General features: G+C 44.3%; 1 protein-coding gene across 1 annotated transcript in view; it reads right to left on the bottom strand.

Annotated features, from left to right (window-relative positions):
- Window positions 1-6,638: 6,638 nt before the first annotated feature.
- LOC124713246 (NPC intracellular cholesterol transporter 2-like) overlaps window positions 6,639-25,000 on the bottom strand; it is a 34,690-nt gene continuing 16,328 nt past the window's right edge. The window contains exons 3-4 of the mRNA XM_047242933.1: window positions 20,399-20,577; window positions 6,639-6,866 (exon numbers count right to left, since the gene is read on the bottom strand). Coding sequence (XP_047098889.1) covers window positions 6,687-6,866; window positions 20,399-20,577 — 359 coding nt within the window. The 3' untranslated portion in view covers window positions 6,639-6,686. The remainder of the gene's footprint in view (window positions 6,867-20,398; window positions 20,578-25,000) is intronic.

Below are 25,000 nucleotides of genomic sequence, written 5' to 3'. Positions count from 1 at the left end.
TACGCACTCACCTCCTACCGTATTTCCTTTCCCCTGTTCCAGTGAATAGTTGCCTAATACTCCCTCTGAAACTCTCAACAACATCTGGTTCTTTCAACTTGTCCAGTTCTCATCTTAATTTCCTACCTTTTTGCAGTTTTTTCAGTTTTAGTATACAACTCATAACCAATAAATTGTTGTCAGAGTCCACATCCGCCCCTGGAAATGTCTTACAATAAGATCTGATCCTGAAGTCTCCGTCTTACCATTATACAATCAATCTGAAGCCTTCTGGTGGTTCCAGGTCTGTTTCATGATCCTTAAACCAAGTGTTAACGATGATTAAATTATGCTCTCTGAAAAATTCTACCATTGGCTTCCTCTTTGATTCCTTTTCCCAATTCCGTATTCACATACTATGTTTCTTTCCCTTCTTTTTCGTATTATCGAATTCCAGACCCCTTTCAGAATTAAATTTTCGTCTCTGTTAACTATATGAATAATTTCATTTATCTCAACATATATTTCTTCAGTCTCTTCATCATCTACAGAGCTAGTTGGCATATAAACTTATAGTACTGTTTTACTATTTTCTTACTCATTATTAAAACTACTGCTACGCTAACCCTACTTGGTTTTATATTTGTAACACTGATCATATGGCATGTTCCTGGTGCCGCCGAACTTCCCTCTGTATCCAACTTCAAACTATTCATTTCCATTTTTAAATTTTATAACCTATCCATCCGATGAAGGGATCTAACATTCCCCGCTCCGTTCCGTAGAACACCAGTTTTGTTTCTTCTGATGACGATATGACGACATCCTCCTGAGTAGTAACCTCCCGGACATCCGCATGGGGGACGATTTTACCGCTGGAATTTTTCACCCAATAAAGTACCATCATAATTTAACCATACAGTAGAGCTACTTGTCCTCCGGAAAAATTTTGGCTGCAGTTCCCCTTACTTTCATACATTCGCAGTACCAGCACAGCAAGGTCGTTTTGATTGACGTTACGAGACCAGATCAGTCAGTCATCCAGACTGTTGCCCCTGCAACTAATGTAAAGGTTGCTGTCCTTTTCAGGAACAACACGTTTGTCTGGTCTCTCAACAGACACCGCTCGGTTGTGGTTGCACCTATTCGTATCGCTGAGGCACGCAAGTTACCCCACCAACTGCATGGTCCATGTTTCATGGCAGGCACATTTTGATATAACTGCTGATAAAGTGTTATGAATGCAACGCACTGCTTACAGGGCGTACCGTAGGTGTGAAGTTATTGCAGAAGGATTCAATATATTCATCAAACAAATTTAATCGACATAACTGTAAAATCCAGATACACTTCTGGGTATAAACATTTAGTAATGGTCACTTACGTTTTCTCTAAATAAGCAGGGTTACTGCTCTAAGCCACGCATAAAATTGAGCATAGCAATATGGAATCCATACGTGTGTGTGTGTGTGTGTGTTTACTTACCTCAACTTGCCAATTTAAGGTGTTGTTATGCTCTCATCTCCTGCATCTCTCTCCTCTACTGAACCATATTTCTCTGTTGGGTGTAGTCACATGTGTTTATTATATGTGAAGGAATTTAAATGTAACACATTATTTCCACAATCAGATTTATGGTTCGTGTTGAGCTGCCATTCTGTGCATGAAATCCCTGTCGTATCACGAGATGCATGTACGAAAGGAGTTCAAAGAGTAAGTTACACATGATTATGGCAGGTCAAGTAACTCTTATTGAACGCTGTACCACCTGTCAAAGTGACACAGGTACAAGAAGCTATTTTTCAGCAAAGTAACCAGTCTCTGGAAACGGAGGTCAACCGTGTATCAACTGTTGAATTCCTCCAAGACAGAAACCTGCTCCTTGGTGACGGAGCAAGTTGAGAAACACTGTGACCGGCCGATGCAGCCGAGCGGTTCTAGGCGCTTCAGTCCGGCACCGCGCTGCTGCTAAGATCGCAGGTTCGAATCCTGCCTCGGGCATGGATGTGTGTGATGTCCTTAGGTTAGTTAGGTTTAAGTAGTTCTAAGTTCTAGGGGACTGATGACCTCCGATGTTAAGTCCCATAGTGCTTATAGCCATTTGAACCAGAAACGCTGTGTGAACGAAAACATTGTTGAAAAATCTTTCATTCCGGATGTTCTTTAAACTTACCGAAAAGATGGAAATCGCGTTGTGCAAGACCTGATCTTCCTGTTCAACATCTGTATGTGTGGCCTGGGTCCAATCATTATTGGTACTATTTTGCCACGGCTGGACGGGATATTGCATTTGGTCCATATGTGAATCTGTGTATAAAAGCGACAGTCCCCAACTGTGTTAGCTATCGCAAAGACAGGCTAACCCAAGGCGGAGGGGTGGCCATATACATAAAAAGAGGGATCCCCCACCACCAGGTATTCTTACCAGCTACCAATAAAATCGAAGCAGTGGCGGTGGAAGTAACCACTGCCACTGGACCCCTAACAATTGTTGCAGTCTACCGACCCCCACATGACCAGATAGACGAGGGAGACATAGCTGCTCTAGGGCAAATTGAAGGCAAACTCGTAATAGGGGGAGACTTCAATGCCAAACACCCTGACTGGAATTCTAGAGTAACCTCCAGAGCAGGCGCCAAACTGCAACAACTAGCGCGCACCCACCACTTCGAAACATAGGGTCCAGTCGAGCCCACACATTTTCCGAAAAACGGAAGCAGGCCCGATGTGTTAGACATAGCTCTCACTAGGAGGATCGCAGGATTTGTGACCGCAAGGACAATCAACAGAATGTCCTCCGACCACAACCCAGTCAATCTAGAAGTCGATGTGGGAGAATGGGTAGCACTCCCACGGTACCAGACGTCTTACAAACGCACATACTGGGAGCGATACCAAGAAACTGTCGCCTCTGATATCGCTCGCGCTCCGCCACCTACTGCCGAAACAGTTGAACAAGCGCTACTAGACTTGACAGGCACTATCTTGCAGGCAGCGGAAGAGGCCACCCCACCGCAAAGGGATGGCCCTCCACCGCAAATACAGCTCCCGGAACACTTGCTAGCTCAAATCCGTCACAAGAACAGAGTGGCAAAAGAGTGGAAGATCACCAGAAATCAGGCCACCAGGAGGCTGCTCAATCGTCTACAGAGAGAACTGAAGGTAGCGCTCAATGAGCACAGAAACCAGCAATGGCAAAACCGCCTCACAGCTCTCAAAGTAGACGATCATACACTTTGGCAAGCAACCAAACAATTCACAAAAAGACGCGCTAGGATGCCGCCACTGCACGGCGAGCGGGGACTGGTCTACAGCCATGCTGAGAAGGCCAACGCCCTCGCCGACTCCTTCGAGAAGCAGTTTCAAACGACAGAACCCCAGGATGAAGAGCATGAAGAGGTAGTCAGTCGTCAACTGGCCGTCTTCCTCAATGCTGAGGAGGACCCAGAGGACGAACCCATACTTTTTGCCCCCAAGGACGTGGTAAGAGTAATCAGGTCCCTCCCTAAAAAAAGGCGCTAGGGCACGACAGTGTCACAAACCAGTTAGTCAAAAAACTCCCACCCACAGCGATCATACACCTCGCGAACGTCCTCAACGAGATTACTCGTTCCCGCGAGTTCCCAGCTTGCTGGAAACATGCGGAAGTGGTCGCGATACACAAACCAGGAAAAGACCCTCTATTCCCGCAGCACTACAGGCCGATTTGCCTCTTGCCAACACTCAGCAAGATCTATGAGCGCCTCCTGCTAAAACCCATACAAGAACATATTACCAGAGAGCAAATTCTGCCGGATTTCCAATTTGGATTCCGGCAGAACCACTCTGCCCCACAACAGGTCATGAGAATGGATGAAGCAGCCACGGAGGGCTTCAACCACAGAGGCTACTGCGGGATAGTGCTACTAGACGTAACCAAAGCCTTTGATTCAGTATGGCATAGAGGGCTACTCTACAAGTTGTACTCACAAGGGTTTCCAGGGAGCGTAGTTCAGCTAATCAAGAGCTACCTCACGAATAGGACTTTCTCCGTCAAAGTGGAAACTGCCACCTCCACCAGAAGGCGTATTCGTGCCGGGGTGCCACAGGGATCGGTCCTGGGGCCCGTATTGTACAGCTTGTACACTGCGGACACTCCAACGGCCCCCCTGGTGCACACCGCGCAGTATGCAGACGACACAGCCTTCTACACGAGAAATTCGAACAAGGACCTGGTCATTCGTAGGCTACAAAGGGTTTTAGACGACACAGACACCTGGGCCCGTCGCTGGCGCATCACCATCAATTCGGAGAAGACGCAGGCAATGCTGATTACCCGCAGGCTCGGAAGGCGCGAACCTCCTCAACGTCCCCCCTCCACCTCCACCTAAATGGAACCCAACTCCCCTGGCACAGAACCGCCAAGTACCTTGGCGTAACCTTGGACTCTCGTCTTACGTGGAAACCCCACATAGACGAGGTCCACAGGAAGGTCTGCGCCAGAATGTCCATCCTATACCCTATCCTGAACACAACCAGCTCCCTTCCCTGCCCAGTAGCAGTAAATGTATACCAGGCCCTGATCCGGCCAGTAATGGAGTATGCGTACCCTGTCTGGAGATACGCGGCAAAGCAGCACCTGCACAAACTCCAGAGGCTGCAAAACCGCGCCCTCAGAAGGGCGCTGCATCTACCTCTCGGATTCCCCATAGACGACCTGCACGCCGCAGCTGAAATCCCACTCCTGAGAGAGCGTTTCCAGGATCTGGCAAGGGCCTTCTATGAAGGTACTTCCAGATCCGGAAAGGCACTCATCCAATCCCTAGGTCGGTATGACATGTCCCGCGATAAACACAAGCGCCCTATGACGATCTTCGACGATTAAGTCGAAGAGAAAATCCCAATACCCAATCCCTAATCCAGTTCCTTCCCATATATCACCAATCATCTCGCCTACCTCAGGCAAGACACACTCACAACAATTCATCACATATCACAGACACCAAAAATATAAAGAAGAATCACACACACATGTACACAGGGAGTAAAAGCCAAAAGGCTACAAACTCCCCCTCACACTTCCCCAAAGAGGGGAAAGTATTAGATGAAAGCAACAGTGTGAATCTGTGTGCAATTTAGATGTTTTGCACACAATAATCGTAATGTTCCGCGTACTTCAACTTTAGAGTATTTTTTCAGCTGCCGGGCCATTTCAATCGGACACTATTATACACCTGTTATCCACATCGCAGCAGAATTACTGTATCTGTAGGAACATGTCTCTCTTCTGGCAACGCACTACGTTTGTTGTCGTTTGTTGTGGAATGGTCTTAACGTGGAATGACATCTGTAACCCACTTTCTGAAGTCTCCATGTACGTTGTTGAAGGTGTTGCTCACTGATAAACTGCTTCTAATTGCTGAATAGTTAATCGTAATAGTGAATAGTAGTTTAGCAAACTTGGTTAGTGTCAAATCGAAATTGTTCATATGCCTGTTGATCTCTAACCTGTGATGCTGGGTAGCCAAACAAATATGCACTCGCAGTCTGTATGGTACTGACTCGAAAAAGTTAAACACAAAATGCAGTTGCTTACTTTGAGGCGTTGCTTTGAGAATGCACTTTGGATTTCATATGATAGATGATTAGTGATACAACGAAGGTTAGCTCCTTCACATCGTATTGTCGTCAAAGACCGAGTTAGAACAATGTCTTTTATGGAAAAGGGAGAGGGAAAATGCAGCTCTCAGAACTGTGTAGACTTCCCATTGTTCTACTGAGGTATTTAAAAGGTAAAATTTCCTAGCGTTAGCTGTCTTTTTTTTTTAATTTTAAAAATACGCGGTCTATTTTATTGTTAAGGCTTACGTAATTTCGTTCCCTTGGGTAGTATCAGTCTACAGCACAAACCAGATTAAGGTTTATTTACAGTATGGTTTAATTCGCACAGCAGTAAGCAAAAATGCAAGCGATGGAGTACCTCATGGTTTTTCAGCACAACTATTGTAGATTATGGGACAATTGTCGCAGATGTGACATTTAACTGATCCTTGCGATATCGTTGTGTTGGTCTTCAGTGGGCGTAGCTTGCTTCCCCACCTTCCCGCACCCTGAAGAGAACTTTTAACAAATGGTAGAATTGTTGCCACGCTATGTTGCGACACAAAATATTTGATAAGGCGAAAGCATCCACGTCTGACAATCGTATTGACACAATAAAAAACCACTTGAGTTGCGAATAACTGTTAGTTATTGGACGACCGTTATCGAAGCCTAGAAACTTCGTTTCCAGGTGCCACAAAATAATTATGGGAACATAAATCTGTGGGGGTCGGGCCAGTCAGCCACGGGATGTCATACCCACGTCGAACAAAGGCACGGGAGCGTAGTGCCAACAACCGCGGCGCCGGCCTCGACAGGACAAGGTTCAAATGGTTCAAATGGCTCTGAGCACTATGGGACTTAACATCGGAGGTCATCAGTCCCCTAGAACTTAGAACTACTTAAACCTAACTAACCTAAGGACATCACACACATCCATGCCCGAGGCAGGATTCGAACCTGCGACCGTAGCGGTCGCGTGGTTCCAGACTGAAGCGCCTAGCACCGCTCGGCCACTACGGCCGGCAGCACTACAGCGAAGTGAGTATATTGTAAGACTGAAAACACGAAAGAAGACGATCAGTGCAACTCTTTTATTACATCAGAAGTAGTTCGAGGTACAGAGTTCAGTGGAGGCGGTGGTATGGAATTCGGGGCAAGAGGCTAGGCATGGGGCGGATGCGGCGCTGGTGCTGACGCAGGCGAGCCTGCGGCGGGTTGCGGTCCGTCACCTCGCCGTCCACCAGGAAGCACGTCACCACCGCCTCCGTCTCGTCCACCAGCGACAGCTGCACCGTCAGGTTCACCTGCAACACAGCCGCGCACGCCGGACTAACCACAACAAGCAAGCTACAGCCCTGCAGTCACATCTTCGTTGTAATTAGATGGCGGGCGATGTGTGGTGAGTGGTGGTTGTACATTTGATGTGCGGTGGGTGCACAATAGGCAACGCAAGTGTCCACCTCATGTTTTCTATCATTTTGTCATATACATCGTTGTGGTACAGACAGAAAGTAAGTATAATATGCACAGAACATCACTACTGTTGTTCTTTTCTGTACCAGTATTTGAGGAGGACATCCCTGCTTCCCTCTGACAAACATGCCCTGTCATTACGAGATGCTACTACTACTACTATGGCCGTATAGGTGGAACGCATGAGGGTGTCAGTAAATTTTCGGAGCAGTCTGGGGTCGTATTGGTAAGGACTACTGCTACTAGTAGTAGTATCTAATTTTGGGATGAAGACAGCAAGAATGAGAAGAGAGGGAAGTAGTAAACTGAGGTCAATTCTATGGCGCTCAGGAAAAAGTGTGTACATCTTAGGAACTGTCAAAATGGTGTTAAACGGACCACGAAGCAAACAAACTAGTCATTTTCATTTGAGTAAAGAAAGAAACGTGTATCGTACGTAGTAGGCTTCCAGAGGCATTTAGCACCAGATATCCATGCATACGTCACGCTATTTCCATACATTACGGGCCGGTGTTTGTCGGCGCAGAGGATTTCGTCATCAAGTGCAGACTATCTGCATTTGGTGACCAACCCGATGCGAGTCCACTCTCAAGCTCCTCAAACCATGGGAACACGATTGTCGGTTTACGAGTTACCTGCTAGAAGATACCATCGCTGCTATCGCACTAGTGCTTTTCTAAAGGGCGAGGTCGGTGGGGCATGGGGGTCGAGCGAGGGGGGGGGGGGTGGAGAGGGGGGCACTTGAGCCACAGCTAGTGGCACTCAGAGGTGGGAGTGGCTCGAGACAGAGGAGAGTGAGTCATCTCCTCTGCTGTCCCAGTGGAGACATCTCCAGGAAGTGAGTGCCGTGACTGGAAAACTGCGGCGTCACTGGCAGTGCTTTTCTAAAGGGCGAGGTCGGTGGGGCATGGGGGTCGAGCGGGGGGGGGGGGGTGGAGAGGGGGGCACTTGAGCCACAGCTAGTGGCACTCAGAGGTGGGAGTGGCTCGAGACGGAGGAGAGTGAGTCATCTCCTCTGCTGTCCCAGTGGAGACATCTCCAGGAAGTGAGTGCCGTGACTGGAAAACTGCGGCGTCACTGGCAGTCAGCGCGGGGCAGACTGATCTGCGGTGGCGGTTGAGGTTGCTGACGCGGGCTACACTTGGACGTGTTGACAGGTGAGTGAGTGATGCGGGAGCAACAACGCTGCCCACGATGCTTGCAGCTGACGACTAGTAGCGAGTCGGCGTACCAGTATTAGGGTATTGGCCCAACTCGTCTTAAATTTGCGTAGCAGGCCAAAGTTGTCGCACTGACCGCAGTTGCAGCTGCGGGGTTAACACGTCGACAAGGTCAGTTCGTGTGCGGTCGTGACTAGAAGCCTTCTTTGTGATGGTACACCTAGGAGCTGTCTACGGAGTATTACTAACAGTAAGTGTTGAGTGTTGGCGCTGTTGGACACAAACAAACCGGTGGAGCAACTGCCGTCTTTCCTCAGACCAGAGGAAGACCATTCCAATGGAGATGGAGTAAGGCGCTTCCGCATTTCAAGAGGAGCGCTACCTATGTGCTTCAGTACATGATGGCTGCATCTCGGAACTTAAGTGATCCAGTAGAGTGTACAGTGCAGAGTACAAACTCTGCTTTCAGTGTTTTGGTTAACAAGCGACATTATGCATCGAAGTCCATAGTTATGGTGCGACGTGTTATGGTTCCTTTGTGATGGCATGTTTGGAGTATGATCTGTTCCCCATTAACATTTTGTTAATTACACAGCAGATGCGCGACTGATGTGTACATCTCATTCTAAAGCAAGTGATCTTATCTTATGACGCCATGGGTGTGAATGACTTCGTTTATGCCATTTGCACAAAGAAAGATACCTAGCTAGCTTGCTGTTTGAGAATGATTCATTTACACGTTTTATTTTGTAGGCGATTGTATTGAGGTATACGCGTAGGTAGTCCTGTAGATACCTGGTAGTATCTTGTTGTGGTGAGTGGATGGTGATGGTAGTAGCTGTAGACAATATTTAACTGGGTGCTATGTGTATGATCTTAAGTCTGAGAATTGTCTTAGTGTCCTGTAGTTAGCTGCAGAAGAATTATTTATTGTCAGTTCCTGTCTTTGGCCAAGGACCATTTACAGTACTTATTATTGGTGTTGGCAGACTTTCTCTGCTGCGTCCTGTTCCATTATATTACGTTTCATTGTGTTGTAAGTATTTTAATTGATGTGCTCCCGTTTGAGCCATGCTTTCAAGAGATATAGCCTATTGAAATGCACATTATGTTCTGTTTAATTGTTGTTCTGTTGCCAATAAGATTTTATGTTTAATAAATTACTTGTTAAAATGAGCCCACGGGGCAAAACCCCAGCTCGAACCCCACTCCATCCAAATTCCACGCTACAAGAGCTTCTTATAACTTTGACCCTCTACATCTACATCTACGTGACTACACTACCATTCACAATTAAGTTTCTAGCATAAAGTTCATCGAGTCATCTTCAAGTTACTTCTCTATCGTTCCAAAGATTTCTGGAAATCTAAAAATATGGAACCAATTTGACATCCCCCATCGGTAGCACTCGTTACTTTGTGTGCATAAACAGCTAATTATGTTTCACAAGAGCGATACTTTCTGAATCCCTGTTGGCTCTTTGCCAATAAATCATTTTCTTCTAAGTAATTCATAATGTTCGAACATAGTATACGTTCGAAAATCCTCCGGCAGATCGACGCTAGTGACACGAGTCTGTAATTCAGAGGATTACTCTTAATTCCATTCTTGAGAACTGGTGAGACCTGCGCAACTTTTCGGTATTTAGATATATATCTTTTGACGTTCGAACTGTTGTATATTTGTACTAAGTGTAGAGCTATTGTACCGGCATACTCTGAAAGGAACACAACTGGCATACAATCTGGACTGGCGGCCTTGCCTTTATAAAGTGATTTAAGCTGCTTCGCAACATCGAGGACATCTACATCTTCTCATCTTAGCAGTCGTTCTTCATTCGAATTGTGGAATGTATACTTCGTCCCTTTGGTGAAGAAATTTTGGAAAACCGTATTTGATAACTTCGCTTTAGTGGCATTGTCATCTGTAACATTACCATTGCTGTCATGCAGTGAAGGTTTTCATTGTGTCTTGTTGCTGGTGTAATTTACGTACGACTAGAATCTCATTAGACTTTCTGCCAGATTTCGAGACAGTTCTTTTGTGGAAACTACTAAAAGCATTTCGCATTGAAGCCTGCGCTAAATTCCTAGCTTCATAAAGAATGGCCAGTCTTGGAGATTTTGAGCGCTTTTAAATTTAGCGTGCTTCTTTCATTGCTTCTCTTTTAATATGTACCTTATTATATCTGTACATTTCGAAAATGATATGTAAAATTATTTATATCAGCCATAGGTCCACGTCCACAGATTTGTTCTAGGGACCATGTCATAAGCTTTTGCCAAGTCTACATGGACAATGTGTATCTCTAACTGCACTGCTATGGATTGCTCCAACAGCTGTTTAAAATGAAAAAGAGTTTGCCTGTGCAGGACCTGTTCTGTATAAACGAACTCCAGTCTTCCCCATCATGGTGACCAAGATTCTGCCTTATTTTGTTGTACATAATTTTGCCAAATAAGCGGGTCGTTGTGCCTCTCTAATAATTATTCTCTCTTCCAATCTCCCTCTTGCGTAACGAAACCATATACGATTTTAAATTATGATGGTATTTCAATCTGCCGACAACAGTTGTTCAAAAACAGTATTATTCTCTTCCTCAAAGAGTGTTCTCCAGTTGTCAATAACTTCACCGGCATATTTACGGGACCAGATGATAGGTCGTTTTTCATTTTAGCTACTGTGATGTTCACCTAATTTATCGTGCTGGTCATATTACGAACTGGTTCTTTAGTCCCACCTTCTTCCTCTTCTGTGAACTGGCGTCTGTCTTCAATTAGAAAATCAATATAATACTCTTTACATTCCTTTAAAAGAACTAAATTGTCCACTGCTACGTTTACTAGTGTTTTCTTCATACCTGAATTGTCCTTTACACTCCTGTAGTTAATGATCCACCGAGAGAACGCTAAATCTGAATGAATTTCCGTTCTTTTGTGATTTAATTGTGTTCCTAAACTTATGAATCACTGTCTGATAATATTGGCTCTGTTGAGGTCATTTATTTGATAACCATTTTTATATGAGTGTATTCTTCATTTCGCAAACCAGCTTCTCATGATCTACCATACCTGTTCATTCTGACATCGTAGTAAAAATTTTCTTAACCTAGTAAAAATGAAATAGTTACGAGAGAGAAGGAAATGTACAAAGATAAACCTTATCTGGGACATATTACAAGTACTTAACAATCGTCCATTTACGTAGATTTTCTAAAACACAGCCAGTTTGTTATTCATTTCTTCTTCAGGCGTATATGGACGACGGCGTTTCACTTCTGGTCAAACACAACACAGTGTGCATACAAGCATGTGGGTGTGCAGTTCATAAACAACTGGACACAATATTTTAATAAATACACTTCCCAGATTATGTGCATATTGACGTTTATGTTCCACCTGCCTCTCGTTAAGACGACATGAATGATGTACAGAATTAAATCTTGCCCTGAGTCGCATTTGGCCCATATATCTTACTTTTTACATCACCGGTTCCAAGGATATAAGGCCACAGATACACGTGCTGTGTATATTGTTAGCTAGCAGTAAACTGCGTCGTGAGTTCAATAAAATCTGGATAACGGTAGATAAGAGATGGTTGTGAAAGCTCGACCAAGAATTAATTGGCTTTCGAGTTGTGAAGCCACAACTAATTTTCTTGGCACAGTTGAATAAAATAAAGACGCCATCACGGTTCATGCAAGAGCCTCACGGAAGCAGCCCAGAGTGATGCCGGCCAAGTGAAGTTACATCAGGAGCGGCCTTCTGATGCAACAAGCACTGTCGCCACTGCGTCGAGCAGTCACCACATAGCGTGGCTCAGCAGAGGGACCAGATCCGTAGTATCATCGAGGCAGCAGAATCGCGGAGCCACTGTGGTGTGGATGAAGTAACTGCTCCGCGCCTGAGCCATGACTCTGCTGTGGCTTACACGATGGGAAACGATGCCTTGGCAAAAAAGGAGACCTGAAAACCACATGAATGCTCCTCATTTATAGACAGAAGTATACAGTCCAGCAGGTACCAGCTTCGAGAGGAGGTCGAGAACGGTCTTCCAGTCGACGTAAGTCGGCAAACTGCCTCCACCATACTGTGCCGCTACTAGCTGCGCCTCTGCTGTTTGCACTGAATCTAATGCTGCCGACTTCGAGCCCTGCAACTGGTGAGCCACCTGTAAGCTTAAGCTTACTTCAGCCGCTGCTGACCTCGTACTCTGATGTCTACATTTCGAGCTCGGGCCACACAGCCGATCAGCTGTCATCGCCTGTGCGGGCGAGCTCCTGGCTGTCCGCCTCCGCTTGTGTGGGCAGGCACTGTACCTGAGACCCTCCACCTCACGTAGGGCCCACGGCGTGATTCTGCGCGCCCCGGAGCGCCCTGTACCGAACCGTGGGGCTGCCTCTAGTCTGTGTGGCTGCCGTCATGGGCTGCCGGAGTCAACATCCTCGTCTTGTTGCCGCCGCCATCATTTCACCAGTCGAGAGACGCCTTAAGGCCGGTTCCCACTAGGGCTGCCGCGAGTCAAAACGGCGCGTCAGCGGCGTGGTTGCCATGGAAACGGCGTCAGCGGCACGGCGCGGCGGGCTCTGCGTCGCGGTTTGACCATGTCGAACCGCTTCCGCTGCCGCGTGCCGCGCTCCAAGTGCGCGCCGCCAATCACAGAACGCACTGAGCGTGACGTCAGGTACAGAACCCCGGGCCACGCGAACTTTCGCCGAACCGCTGGCGCGGACGCGGCGGCAGCTATGAAATACTTAACATCCGATTCCAAGGAAACTATTTGGTAGAAAAATTTGATTCTTGGGCATGTTACAGCCTGATATCTTCTCTCGATAAAGAACCGAATTTATTTTCGATATTCGTGGTGGTTACTTGCTGTATCGCATTTACATAAACCTTTACACGAAATTTTAATGAGTGTGCAGAGGTAAAAACGCATTGTGTGGACTTTGCGTACAGTTCATTTTAGGTAATACATTATTGGGTATGAAATTTAGTCAACATATCGAAATTGTTTTTAAAGCTGAGAGCAGATCGATAGCTATCACCGTTCTCGAGATATTGACTGATATGTCGGCGGACGGGCTGTGCCGTGACCGCGCGCAGGTTGCTCGCGACGCGACCGGTAGTTCGTCCTGCTCGTCGTAAACCATGTGGTTGTATCAACCGCAAATTTCGTAAACGGTTCAAGAAATCGAAATGCTTTTTTTTTTTTTTTTTTTTTTTTTGCAAACGATAACTTGTGAAAAGTCATGTATTTCGTCGCATGATAAATATCCTAAATCTGTTTATCTACCGAGATATGAAAGTAACTACAGTTTTTCAGAAGGGATAGATGTTTTTTTTTTAAATGGCATTAATAGCATGTCGAATGAGCAGTTAAACCGAAACTATAGTTCAATTCATTTATCTTGGCGGCTCGCGCATGCCCGCCCAGACGCGGGAGATTGCAGCGTTGCCAGTTGTACGCGCCAAGAGAAGCAGCGCCGTAGCAGTGTAGTTCTCAAACTTACGTTTAGGGGGGAGTGCGCAGTTTATGAAGTAAAGCCACCACGGCCGCATTAAACCTTTCGCTGCTACAGAGACGTGCTCCCCGCATTCCACGCCGTGCGCGATTTTGTAACCACTGCACTGCTCGCCTGTGCAGACACATAGTGTTCCGACTGCTTTGACACACTTATCATTCGATTTCACAAAAACTATTTGGCCCAAAAATTTGATTTTGACACATCTACTTGACTGATACCTTCCCCCCATAAATGACTTAATTTTGTTTCGATTTTCAACGCAGTTATATTGCAGCATTAAATGTAGTAAACCATTGCACGAAATTTTGAAGAGTTTGCAGAGGTAAAGTTCATAGCATATACTTTCCGTATGTTCGATTGTAGTTACCACAATGTTGAGAATGAAATGTGGACAAGATACCTAAATTTCATATAAAATTTACTGTATAACAACATCTCATTTAATTTAAGTACCAGATTGGTGTCGTATGTAATATTGAGAAATATTCCGTCTTTCGTGACTGTAATAAAAGTTTTATTTACACCGGGCGCGTTTGACTTTATTTTAAAGCACTTCAATCAATCAAAAGGAAGTACACAAAATACGTTAAACAAAACTGTGGACTTACAAAAACATTAGGACTTGAATATACTGTGTATCAGTGCTCTGAGCTATGTCAAATATAATTTTTGTGTGTGGCACACACAAAAAGCATTTATTTGCTGAAACACTGATCGGCCGACACAAACGTTGAATATTGTGTTACCTCAGCACAAAACTACGAAAGGTGACTTGGCAATGGAGGAGACAAAATGCTGTCCAATGAAGATGCTTCAAAAGAGAAAAACGCGTCTGGTCTAAATAAGACGCTTATTACAGTTGCAGAAGAGGAATATATTTCAATACCATTGGTAAAATTGCAACTGTGGAACAAAAACAAGAAAGAGAACATGAGTATTATTGTGTATGTGCCTTACCCTTCATTGTTGTCAATCGCTGCGATAGTCTTCTGCATCGCTGTAGTCAGTGTCGTAGTCCGAATCATCAGGTCTTAGAGTTATGACGATGGGTTCAAGCAGATTGTCAATTACAATTTCCCTGTCCATGTCCTCCTCCTGTAGCCTTTGTGCATGCCGAACATGCCTTTCTGTATCGGCAATTTTAAATGTCACGTTTCGTTCTGCGACATACCCTTTCACTTGTGCCCAAATTAACTCTATCGGATTGTATTGGCAATGGTACGGTGTCAAACGCAAAACTGTGTGTCCATGTTCCTGTGCAATACAATCGATTTCATAAACTTTTGTGCGAGGCTTATGAAGCACTACAAGATTCAACATTTCAGCACGAGTTTGGTTGGCAGTATGTGGAATATTTTTACTTGCAAGCCATAACATGATATCGGCTTTTTTTGTACTTGTTGTGGGTGTCTTGTCAACAACAACAGAGTGATAACTCGCATTGTCCATTACAATCACCGAGTTTGCAGGCAAGTAAGGGAGAAACTGATTCCTAAACCACAATTTAAATGTCTCAGAGTTCATTTCGGAATGATAATCCCCTGAATTTCTCTTTTTTGCCCGGAACACTAATTTGCTTTCTGGAATGAATCCAGAAGCAGAACCAGCGTGAAGCACAATTATTCGTCCACCTTTACCAACTGGTACTTTAAACCCACCCGAACCATCACTCATTTTCCAACACGCTTTCCTTGTGTGATTTTGGTTCACCCATGTTTCGTCCAAGAAAAAAATGTTCTTATTCCCGGATTTTCTTACTTCAATAATACGTCTTAAAAACTGTGCCCTTGAAGCAGCGATATCACTACGTTCCATTAAAAACTTTCTTCCGTCATTTGTATGTACATATTTGAATCCAATGTTTTTAAGTATTCTATTCATTGAAGTCATGCTACCTTTAAAATTTATGGTTTCACGCATTTTCACAGTGATTTTTTTTTACAGTAGGAAATTCGCCTGTGTTGTACATGTTGAGCACTTCTCGTCTTAGAACATCTTTGTCGAAATTATCTAAATTAGTTACAGTCCTCTCACGAGTGCGATATTTCCCTGGCGATCTGAAAAGTGGGCTTCCACAGGTCTCCGTAGATAACTTTCCTTCATTGGCAATCCGCTGAACGGTTCTCAAGCTAACGCCTGTCGCTTCTGCAGTGCGTTCCTGAGATCTGGCGACATCCGTGATAGGTCCACCGTTTTCTGCTTCGCGCTTGAAAAAAGCGTGAATCCGGTAAATTATGTCCCTCGCCTGTTTATGGAGAGTTTGTCGCTTACCACCATTATCAGCCATGACAACTTGCAACAAATGCGATAAAAATTCACCAAAGAATAACTACAATTACATTTAACACTCGCACTCGCTAAGACATTCCCAGCAGACCGTTCAGAAAACTACTGAACACTCATTGGCTGTCAGCGGATGCGTGACGTCAGGTGCGTAGAACGAGCCTTAAATCGACCGCAGTCGTTCATGGTTCCAACTATACAGAGTGTTCATTTTAATTGGAGACATTGAAATATCCGCAAATCTACACATCGGATCAAACAAATTTTTAACTAAATTTTTTTTGTCTCAGAGGGGGACATCCAATGATACCAAATTCGACGAATTTGTAGTCAAATTTGTTATAATTGGATGTCCCCTTCCGGGAGGAACTAATTTTCATTAGGATTTCTTTTGGCTCTGTGTGTCGTTTTCAAGAGATTTCAATGTCCCCATAAAATGAACACCCTTTATAACATAAACAGTGTTTATAAATTGGGAAATATTCTATCTTTAGCAACTGTAACAAAACTTTCTTTATACCAGAGTCATTTCGCTTTTTTCTAAAACGTTCTGATTAAAACGAAGTTGGCGAAGTACACAAAACTGAATTTTGGACGTAATAAAACATAAAACTAAAATATATTGCCAGTGAGGCACAGTGCGCAAACATTTTGTTTTTGTCACAACGGACAGCAAATACTTGCCAAAACATAGATCAGTCGACGAAACCATTGAATATGATGTTGCCAAAGCAGCGAAGCAAAGAATTCCGTCAGACAATCAAATAGCTCGGCAACGTACGAGCCCAAATTCTGCTCTAAATAATACTTTTAATACTGCCGCAAAAGAATATATCTCAATATGAATAGTAAAACAGCGACTGCAGAAGAGGCGATATACAAACAAAACGGATAACATGAATATTGTATGTGTGCCTTTTCGTTGTTTTTAAATGCTGTGAAAAGAAATATTGGAGGAGAAAATTACAAAAACTGAAAACTTATTATGATTATAATGAAGCACAGGAAATTTCAAAACATTACATTCAAACGAATAAAATTCATTAAGTAAGACACTTCGCTATTGTTTTTAAATAAATAAAATATTTAGAATGCAACAAGCCTTGAACTCAGAAACTTCCGATTAGCAGCCCAACACCTTAACCATTACGCCAACGCAGCTACTCATTTCTGGCATCTCCTGGAGCACTATAAACGTTTGTAAAATACCGACAAACACTGTTGGGATGACTATGAATTACTCACGTTGCGTCGAAGTACAATAGGAAATAAACAATTACCGCTGTTCTTTATTGCGAAAAAGCGGTTCGTGAGAGTGATACAAACACCTTTCCTTGCTATCGCCTGAATTAGGAGGCTTATTGTTTGTTTGGTTTAATTAATTAATAGAATATGAAGCAGTTGGTGTAAAGAATGCTTTTTCCAAACTTTCTATAAAAGAAAGTCTGCTATCAAGACATTGCTTTTGTTCAATTACTTCATTTATGACTGAACGTTTCTAAAATTGAAGACACTCGTCCGTGCTCTGCACTGCAGTCGAGATCTGGCAACGTCGTTCTCTGTTCATTGGCTGACTGTGATTTGTGACGTCAAATGCGCAGAACGAACCTAAACTCGGCCGCCAAGATATATGACGCGCACCTTAATTTGCTGGTATGTCATAAGATGTAATTTACTAAATATGTAGAGCTATTGATTATTTCCTTTCTTTTTTCTTTATCCAGTGTACTTTACTGATTCAAGACGCGTTTCGCCTTTTACTTTAAGGCATCTTCGGTGGAATCTAGAATGACTCAGTTTTGTTTTGATCTGTGATACTTGCAGATTATAAAACAGTTCACATCTTTTTTTACGTGAATGAGTGATTACTTACAGTGAATTGAGTTTTTGGCGGACATATACGTTTCCCCTCACCTGGTCACATGCTGGAGGTTGAACTAAAGCTTAGATTATGGAACATAAGCACATTTTCATGTTCGCTCTTTTTTCTTCTGTCACTAGCAGTAGACGTTTTACCGAAAACTCTGATTTAAAGTCGTAACTACAGTGTGTTCACCTCATGTCCCTTCCTGTCTGGTTTGTTTGTGTACATGTTGCCAACCTGCAGAATTATATGCTGAAAACTAAGGTTTGTTTATTTTTGTTCTCCTTATATCTGTATGTGTGTGTGGCTAGCCAGTGATAGTTATAGAAAGTTGAAAGTGAATCCAGTAGTTGTCAGACAGTGTTTGAAAGATTTGGTGTTCAACTGATTTCAGTTTTGGTTTAAATGTTTTAAGGAGTGCATGGAAGAGTAAATTCACTGCTTACATTAATAGATAAAATAGTAGAATAGTATTTCAACAGATGATTATTATCAGAATACTAACACCCAACCCCTTTGTCCTCACTCTTTGACGCCCCGTAATACGTCCTGTCAACTAACCCCTATTGTTGTCAAAGTTGTGCCGTAATTTCCTCTTCCTCCTCTATTTAATTCCGTACCTCTTCTTTAGTCACACGATCCTCGTATCTAATGTTCAGCATTCTTATGAATCACCACGTTTTGAAAGCGTCCATTGTCTTCTTGACAGAACTGTCCATCGTCCACGTTTCACTTACATACAAGGCTGCACTCCACACAAATACCTTTGTAAAATAGTATCCAACCATTAGCATTTATATTCGGTGTGAACAAATTTTCTTTTTCAGAACGCTTTTCTTGCTGTTGACAATCTTCAGTCAGGTTTGCGTCTGCACCAAGAAATGCCTTACAATTTAAAATCTGGTTTCGAAAACTGTTCCAAATATATATTATTCTTTCGTGATTCTTAAGCAAGGTGCTGGCGATGATTACATTATGCTCTGTGGGAAATTCTATCAGGTGGCTTCCACTTTCATCCCTTCCACCTAGCCTTTGTGTTCTTACTGTTTTCGTGTACCTGCTACCGTACCACATTTTAAATTTTTGTCTCGCTTAACTATCTGAATAATCTCTCTTGTTGTACATTGTTTCAATGTGTTAGGAGATAGTGAACAATCGTGAACGGTAGTCATGAAATCTGTTTATGGTGAAATGAGAAAACATGAATAATGAAATATGTGAAAGAGTACATTGTACAGAAAATGAAAAATTGGTATGTCTTCACCCAACTTCGTCTTTCCTTCATGTAGGTGTAAGATATAGTTAATCAAACGCACCGCGCGTTTCAGTGGGTCCCAGCCCGTACCTCAGTGGCTGTCCGTCATTGGCTACCGCTAACGTCTGCCGCTTCCACGTGGGAACGCCAATTCCGCGAGCCGCCGCGTCAACGCGGAAAACGCTTGCCGCTGCCGTTTCCGCACGCCGCGCTGCCGCGCTCTAGTGGGAACCGGCCTTTAGGCTGCCAGTGACCACAAGCCGCTCGCTAACCACAGCACCTTCTCGGTGACTATCTGCAGCTTACGACGTAGGGCGTTGGATTCTCTGAGCATCGTCAAGACTTTTGTACATTGCTGAGTGATAAATGATTGTTCTGACAATGCTGTTTTCATGACGAAACGTCGGCAACGGCCAGGCATCCATTCGCCATTCCACTATGCCCACGGTGGTTAGCTTCTGGCTTCGTGACTTCTGACAACCCAGTTCACCGAGAGAGGTGGCACAGTGGTTAGCACACTGGACTGGCATTCGGGAGGACGCCGGTTCAAACCCGTGTCCGGCCATCCTGATTTAGTTTTTTCGTGATTTCCCTAAATAGCCTGAGGCAAGTGTCTGAATGGTTACTTTGAAAGGGCACGACCGACTTCCTTCCCCACCCTTCTCTAATTCGATGGGACCGACGACCTCGCTGTTTGGTCCCTTCCCCCAAATCAACCAAACAACAACCCGGTTCCAACACCCACCGTAGAAGCCAATCACCCCCGGCCTTTGCAGAGTTTCTGCACAGCAAAATGGTGTTAGCGTTTGGATGGAGAAACATTGTACACCTCGGATTTAACTGAAAATCTAATGCGACAATGCACAAGAGCTGGATATCTTCCTACTTGTATAGCTAAACACTTAGTGTATTAAACTGCGAGACCGGGAGGTGCAGCAGATTTGTGGGCAAATTGACAAAATGAGTGAAAGACTATTGGAATCGCACACCAGGCTGTACACGGCTATTGGGCAAGTGCCACACCAACCGTGGTATATCCTTAACTGATTCCTTGTCTCCGTCTCAAAGATTCAATACACAAACATACACTACAAACAGAAACCCTATGCGAAGTTGTTAGGTTAAAAGACGATATAGTGACAGGAATGGCTCCAGAGCAAAGAAATATACTAATGACCAGAAATCCCAGACGGGTGAGCCGTCGTCTCTTTGAGCCAGCTACGACAGCTGGAACTAGTGTAACACAACAATGTTGGTGTGGAAACGGTACGCACCTTGGGGTACATCTCGAGGATGTTGATGACCAGCGAGTAGACGGCGGTCTGTCCGGCCTGCAGCGGGCAGCTGCCGCTCACCAGCGACTGGCAGGCGTCCTGCTGCGGCAGCTGGTAGTTGACCTCGACGCCGCCGATGTTGGCCAGCACGTCCGGCCGTAGCGAGGTGGTCGGCCGCTCTGCAACAGCCAGGCGGCGCTAGACGCTTCTGCCACCAATACGTTAACTGTGGTCAGGGTGAGAGGAGGCTTTGCCTGAACATCTCTGTTCTGCTCCGATACCTGATATCTTTAACTACATATCCCACGCCCTTCTTTACGGTATAGTGTACACAGTCTCTTGGCGTCAGTAATCCAGTCACGATACAAACCCAACTTGCCAACATATTTATTAGAAATACGCACGAAAGATTTCACGCCCTGTTTGCCTCATGGACTACAATGGGAACTCGCAAATCTTATATCCACTGTTGTGCAAAACCTAATGACGTTAGCAACTTCCGCATGATGTGTCACTGCCGAGTAATATTGCTCAATGAAACTTGGATCACACATAGAAAGAAACACTACAGCATAGTACCGAAGGTAACTAAAAGAAATACGCAGTAAGACGAACAGCAGTGACACTTTCATTCAAACACAACAATTACACGTAAGTCACCGAGATTTACAATGGTTGCGTGGTCATCACGGATGGTAATCATGCTCTGTAACATGCTCTCGTGGAGACCACAGTGTTGATATGAAGTTATTGTTCATTCCTCCACCAGCGTGATTGACAGCTACTGGATAGTCCTCGGAACATCACGACGTGCCACAATTTGTCTCCCCAACGCATCCCACAAGTACTCGGTGTAATTTTAACCAGGGGAATGGGCAGGCAAGTCCATTTACCAAATATCCTCCCACTCAGAGAGCTCCTGTACCTGCGTTTTTCCACGCGGTAGCTCAAACTCATCCAGGGCCTAATAACTGTTGAAAAGATGCTCATGGGGACAGAGTACAGTGTCACAGTAACACTGAGTGTCCCATGTTCAAAGATGTTGACATCCCTCAAATATTATGCCTATCCACACCAGAACACTTCAACCATCAAAACGATCATGATCGATAATGTCTAAGGGCGCATTACGTGTTCCTACCTCTTGCCGTATGAGCCTACGTGCAACATTCTCGAAAATGATCGTTTCGTGTAGAGTACTTCTAAGGTGTGGTTTGGTTTTGCTTATTCTAGAATTGAGAACAACTGTGTAAGGTGAAATGACAAGCTTAATATCGCAATTTTTCTCTCAAAATTACAGCTTTCACACAGTTTTCAACTCGACAACATAAAAAAAAGCAATGGATAATGCATCTTGCCAACATCAAAAAGTGAAATAATTTTATACATAACAATGTAAAATATTAACTCTCTGAAAGAACATTAATCCCAAGCACAATATTATGCAAGTTTAATTGGAAGTTTCTTTACATTAACCCTAAGCTCAATAATATTGAACTTTAATTGGAAGTTTCTTTACAAAACTGCTCCTACACATATGTTATGATGTTGGTCAGCACTACGAAAATGGTCCAATTCCGGTACTATTTAGGATGACACTCAAGTCTATGGTGGATGGTTAGTTATGTGACAAATTTGAGCGCAAGATTACCCAAGGCCACTCGAGTTTACAGTGGACGCAAGCTGGTGAACAAAGTTTACCCCTCTGCATGTGGTATACACCTTAAGCTGCGACGTGCTGCTGACTGCAGTGCCGTTCTCTCCCACTTAAATTCCTATAAAATTAATCTGGCCTTCACTGAACTTTCCAGCAGAAACTTTCCCTATGTTTCTCGATATGCGAGAAAACATGTACTCAGCCCTAGTCTTATTATGTGGCAATATACACGCGCATGGTTGGAGCAGCGTGCATATTGCAGTGCCCTCTCAGTTCTCGCAAGCGCAATTAACTAATTTGGCTGGTTCGTTTCTCCACAGTTGGAGCTAAACGTTGCTACAGCTAATTTCTATCTGACGTGCAGCCGCTGTCAGTGCAGTGCCCACACAAATTTCTTCTCTGCATCATAAGGAGCGTTAAGCGCTCCATTCTGCACTTGAGGCCAGTTTAGAGAAGAGTCCCCTAAAAATGTCTCTCTTGTCCTACTCATGACAGAACTGCCTCACTCCACTTGAGTTCCTTTTTCACGTCACAGCCTTTTGACCACAAGGAGCATACCTCTTATTTTGTAAAAACTCTCTCTACCAATCGCAATGTCCCTTCTATCTATTTGCGTCGAAACTTCAGTATTTTTCTCCTTCCTAGTGCGTTTTGGTGCCAATCAGATGTTTTGTGGCCATTCTAGATGCCTAACATACATTGACCTTTCCATGTGTCACACCCGCTGGCCAAAATGCGTCACTGGATTTTGTTTGTACCCCGTTGGAATTCCGAAACGCAGCTTTCTAAAGCTTTTTTTTTTCTTTCCCTTTTGCAGAGGTGCTGCTACACGCGTCCTCTGGCCTGAATCACCTGGCCCAGGGTCGCTGACCTTCCTCTTGCCACCCCTCTAAGTGGTTTCCATCGTAACTCCCGCAGTGCAGCTTCGCTACCCCATTGTGGGGCTGGCTTTTCATAACTAAAAGCGACTCGTGTTCTCTGTTCCACCTTCCGCTCAAAGACATGCATTGTGTAGGAACGGTGTGTTAATTATCGTCGATTGGCTGTCATCCCTTTTTGCATTACACACTGATAGACAAATGTTCTCATAACCACGAATTACGTTAGGTGTCATCTCCACCTTCTCGTTGCGATGCGTGAAGGACTCATGTAAGGTGCAAATCTGAGCATTTATTCTGCCACCTTAATACTGATTCACTGGTCAATGTTATTGTCACATAGTGTGCCTTCTGCAACTGCATCTCTTCAGGGGTGCATTAGGCCCTGACTTTGAATGCGGGACCGCGTCGAACAGTGCAGGCAGAAGAGCTCTTGGTACGAGAGGATAATGGCAAATGGACTTGCCTGCCTGTTCCCTCGACTTAAATACTGTCAGTCACATGTAGGATGCATAGTGGAGACGTACCACAGCATGTCTACAAGCACCAACGACCACCAACTCGTTGTCAACCACGCTGAGGGAGGAATGGACTACCCTACTACAGAAACTCCTTGCCAACCTTGCAACCAGCATGGGAGCACATTGCAGAGCAGGCATTACCATCTGTGGAGGTCACACACCTCATTAAGAACAATCTCTTGCCTTTTCTACTCGTAATGTCCAGGAAACAGTCGTAAACCGCGGAGAGTTCAGTGTAATTACTGTCTTTAAATACAAGTGTTATTTCTGTTTGTCTCATTGCGTATTTATTTCAGTTATCTTCATTACTATACTGCAGCACATTTTTGTATGTATGGTCCAAGTTTCATCGAGATTTGTTACTTGTCAGTGACGTATCATTAAGATCAGAGGCGATGTTACATGGTACTGGCGTGCTGTCTCCTGGGAGGATGGCGGAGGATGACTAATCTTTTGATCGTTGTGTTTCTTTATTCAATTCCCAGGGGAAGAAAGAAAAATTACAGATATTTAACATGGCAGTATTAATTTCGGATATGAGGGTTTTGAGGACTGTGACGTTTAGGGAACAATACATGAAGTAGATATATGAAGGTTGAGCCTGTATTTGCTGTCCAACGATATGGAGACAGTTTCAGAGAGGGGGATGATATCATCTATGCAGAAAATACCTTGTCAAACAGGTCTCCTGGGGGTGGCCGTTGGCCGCTATACCAAATAAATACACAATCCTGCAACTGGATCGGCATCATGATCGAAGCATCCGAACGCCGATCCTCGAGTATGGGAGTTTCCTTACTTTCTGGTCCTGCACTTTAATTCGAATTCTGATTGTGTATGTTGTGTTTAAGACGACTTTGACGTTGCTCGTTGGTCCTCATTTGAGCTCTCTTCACTTGTAGCCGTAACATTCCTGCTGCATTCCCAGTTGTTGGATTATCGTCTATACGATTTTCACACGAATATCCATCACTACCATTCAATGTAAATACTGTATAGCTACGTTTTCCTCATCAAACTACCCGCTGACTATCAAAAGCTACTAGTACAAATACCATACCGCTGATGCGAGTCCTTCGTCAAGCGTTTGTCTTTAGCGGAGCGAAAGTTTTTAGCAATGAGTATTCATCCTTCAGGTTTTAGTCTTCGTGCAAACAGTGCGCAAAATTCGATTGTTCCCATCGTCGCACATCATAAGTTACAAATAGAAATATATGTTGTGCTGAGGTATTGTCTCAGGAACGACATGTTATGTAGCGAATAAAACTTTAATTAGTCTTTGACTATCTTACTCTGAGTAATTCGATTTTCCTCTCTAATTGCATGCGGTGAAAAGTTGCTATTCCTTCACACGCGGACTTCCCACGCAGCATCTCTCATCACCCGGGTGGTCCGGTGACAGGCGGGTTCTTCTGATCTTGAAAGGGTTAAGCCGACGGGTGTGAGGGAGTCGAGTGGATGCTTTCCAGACGCCGACATTGTCATAAGAGCGGGGCGGCACACCCACAGGGGCCTGAAGGAGCGGCTGGGCTAGAGATTCCGTTAC

The sequence above is a fragment of the Schistocerca piceifrons genome, chromosome 1 (genome assembly GCF_021461385.2).
Source record: "Schistocerca piceifrons isolate TAMUIC-IGC-003096 chromosome 1, iqSchPice1.1, whole genome shotgun sequence".
NCBI classification, from domain to species: domain Eukaryota; kingdom Metazoa; phylum Arthropoda; class Insecta; order Orthoptera; family Acrididae; genus Schistocerca; species Schistocerca piceifrons.
This window is presented reverse-complemented; position numbering and strand designations above follow the sequence as displayed.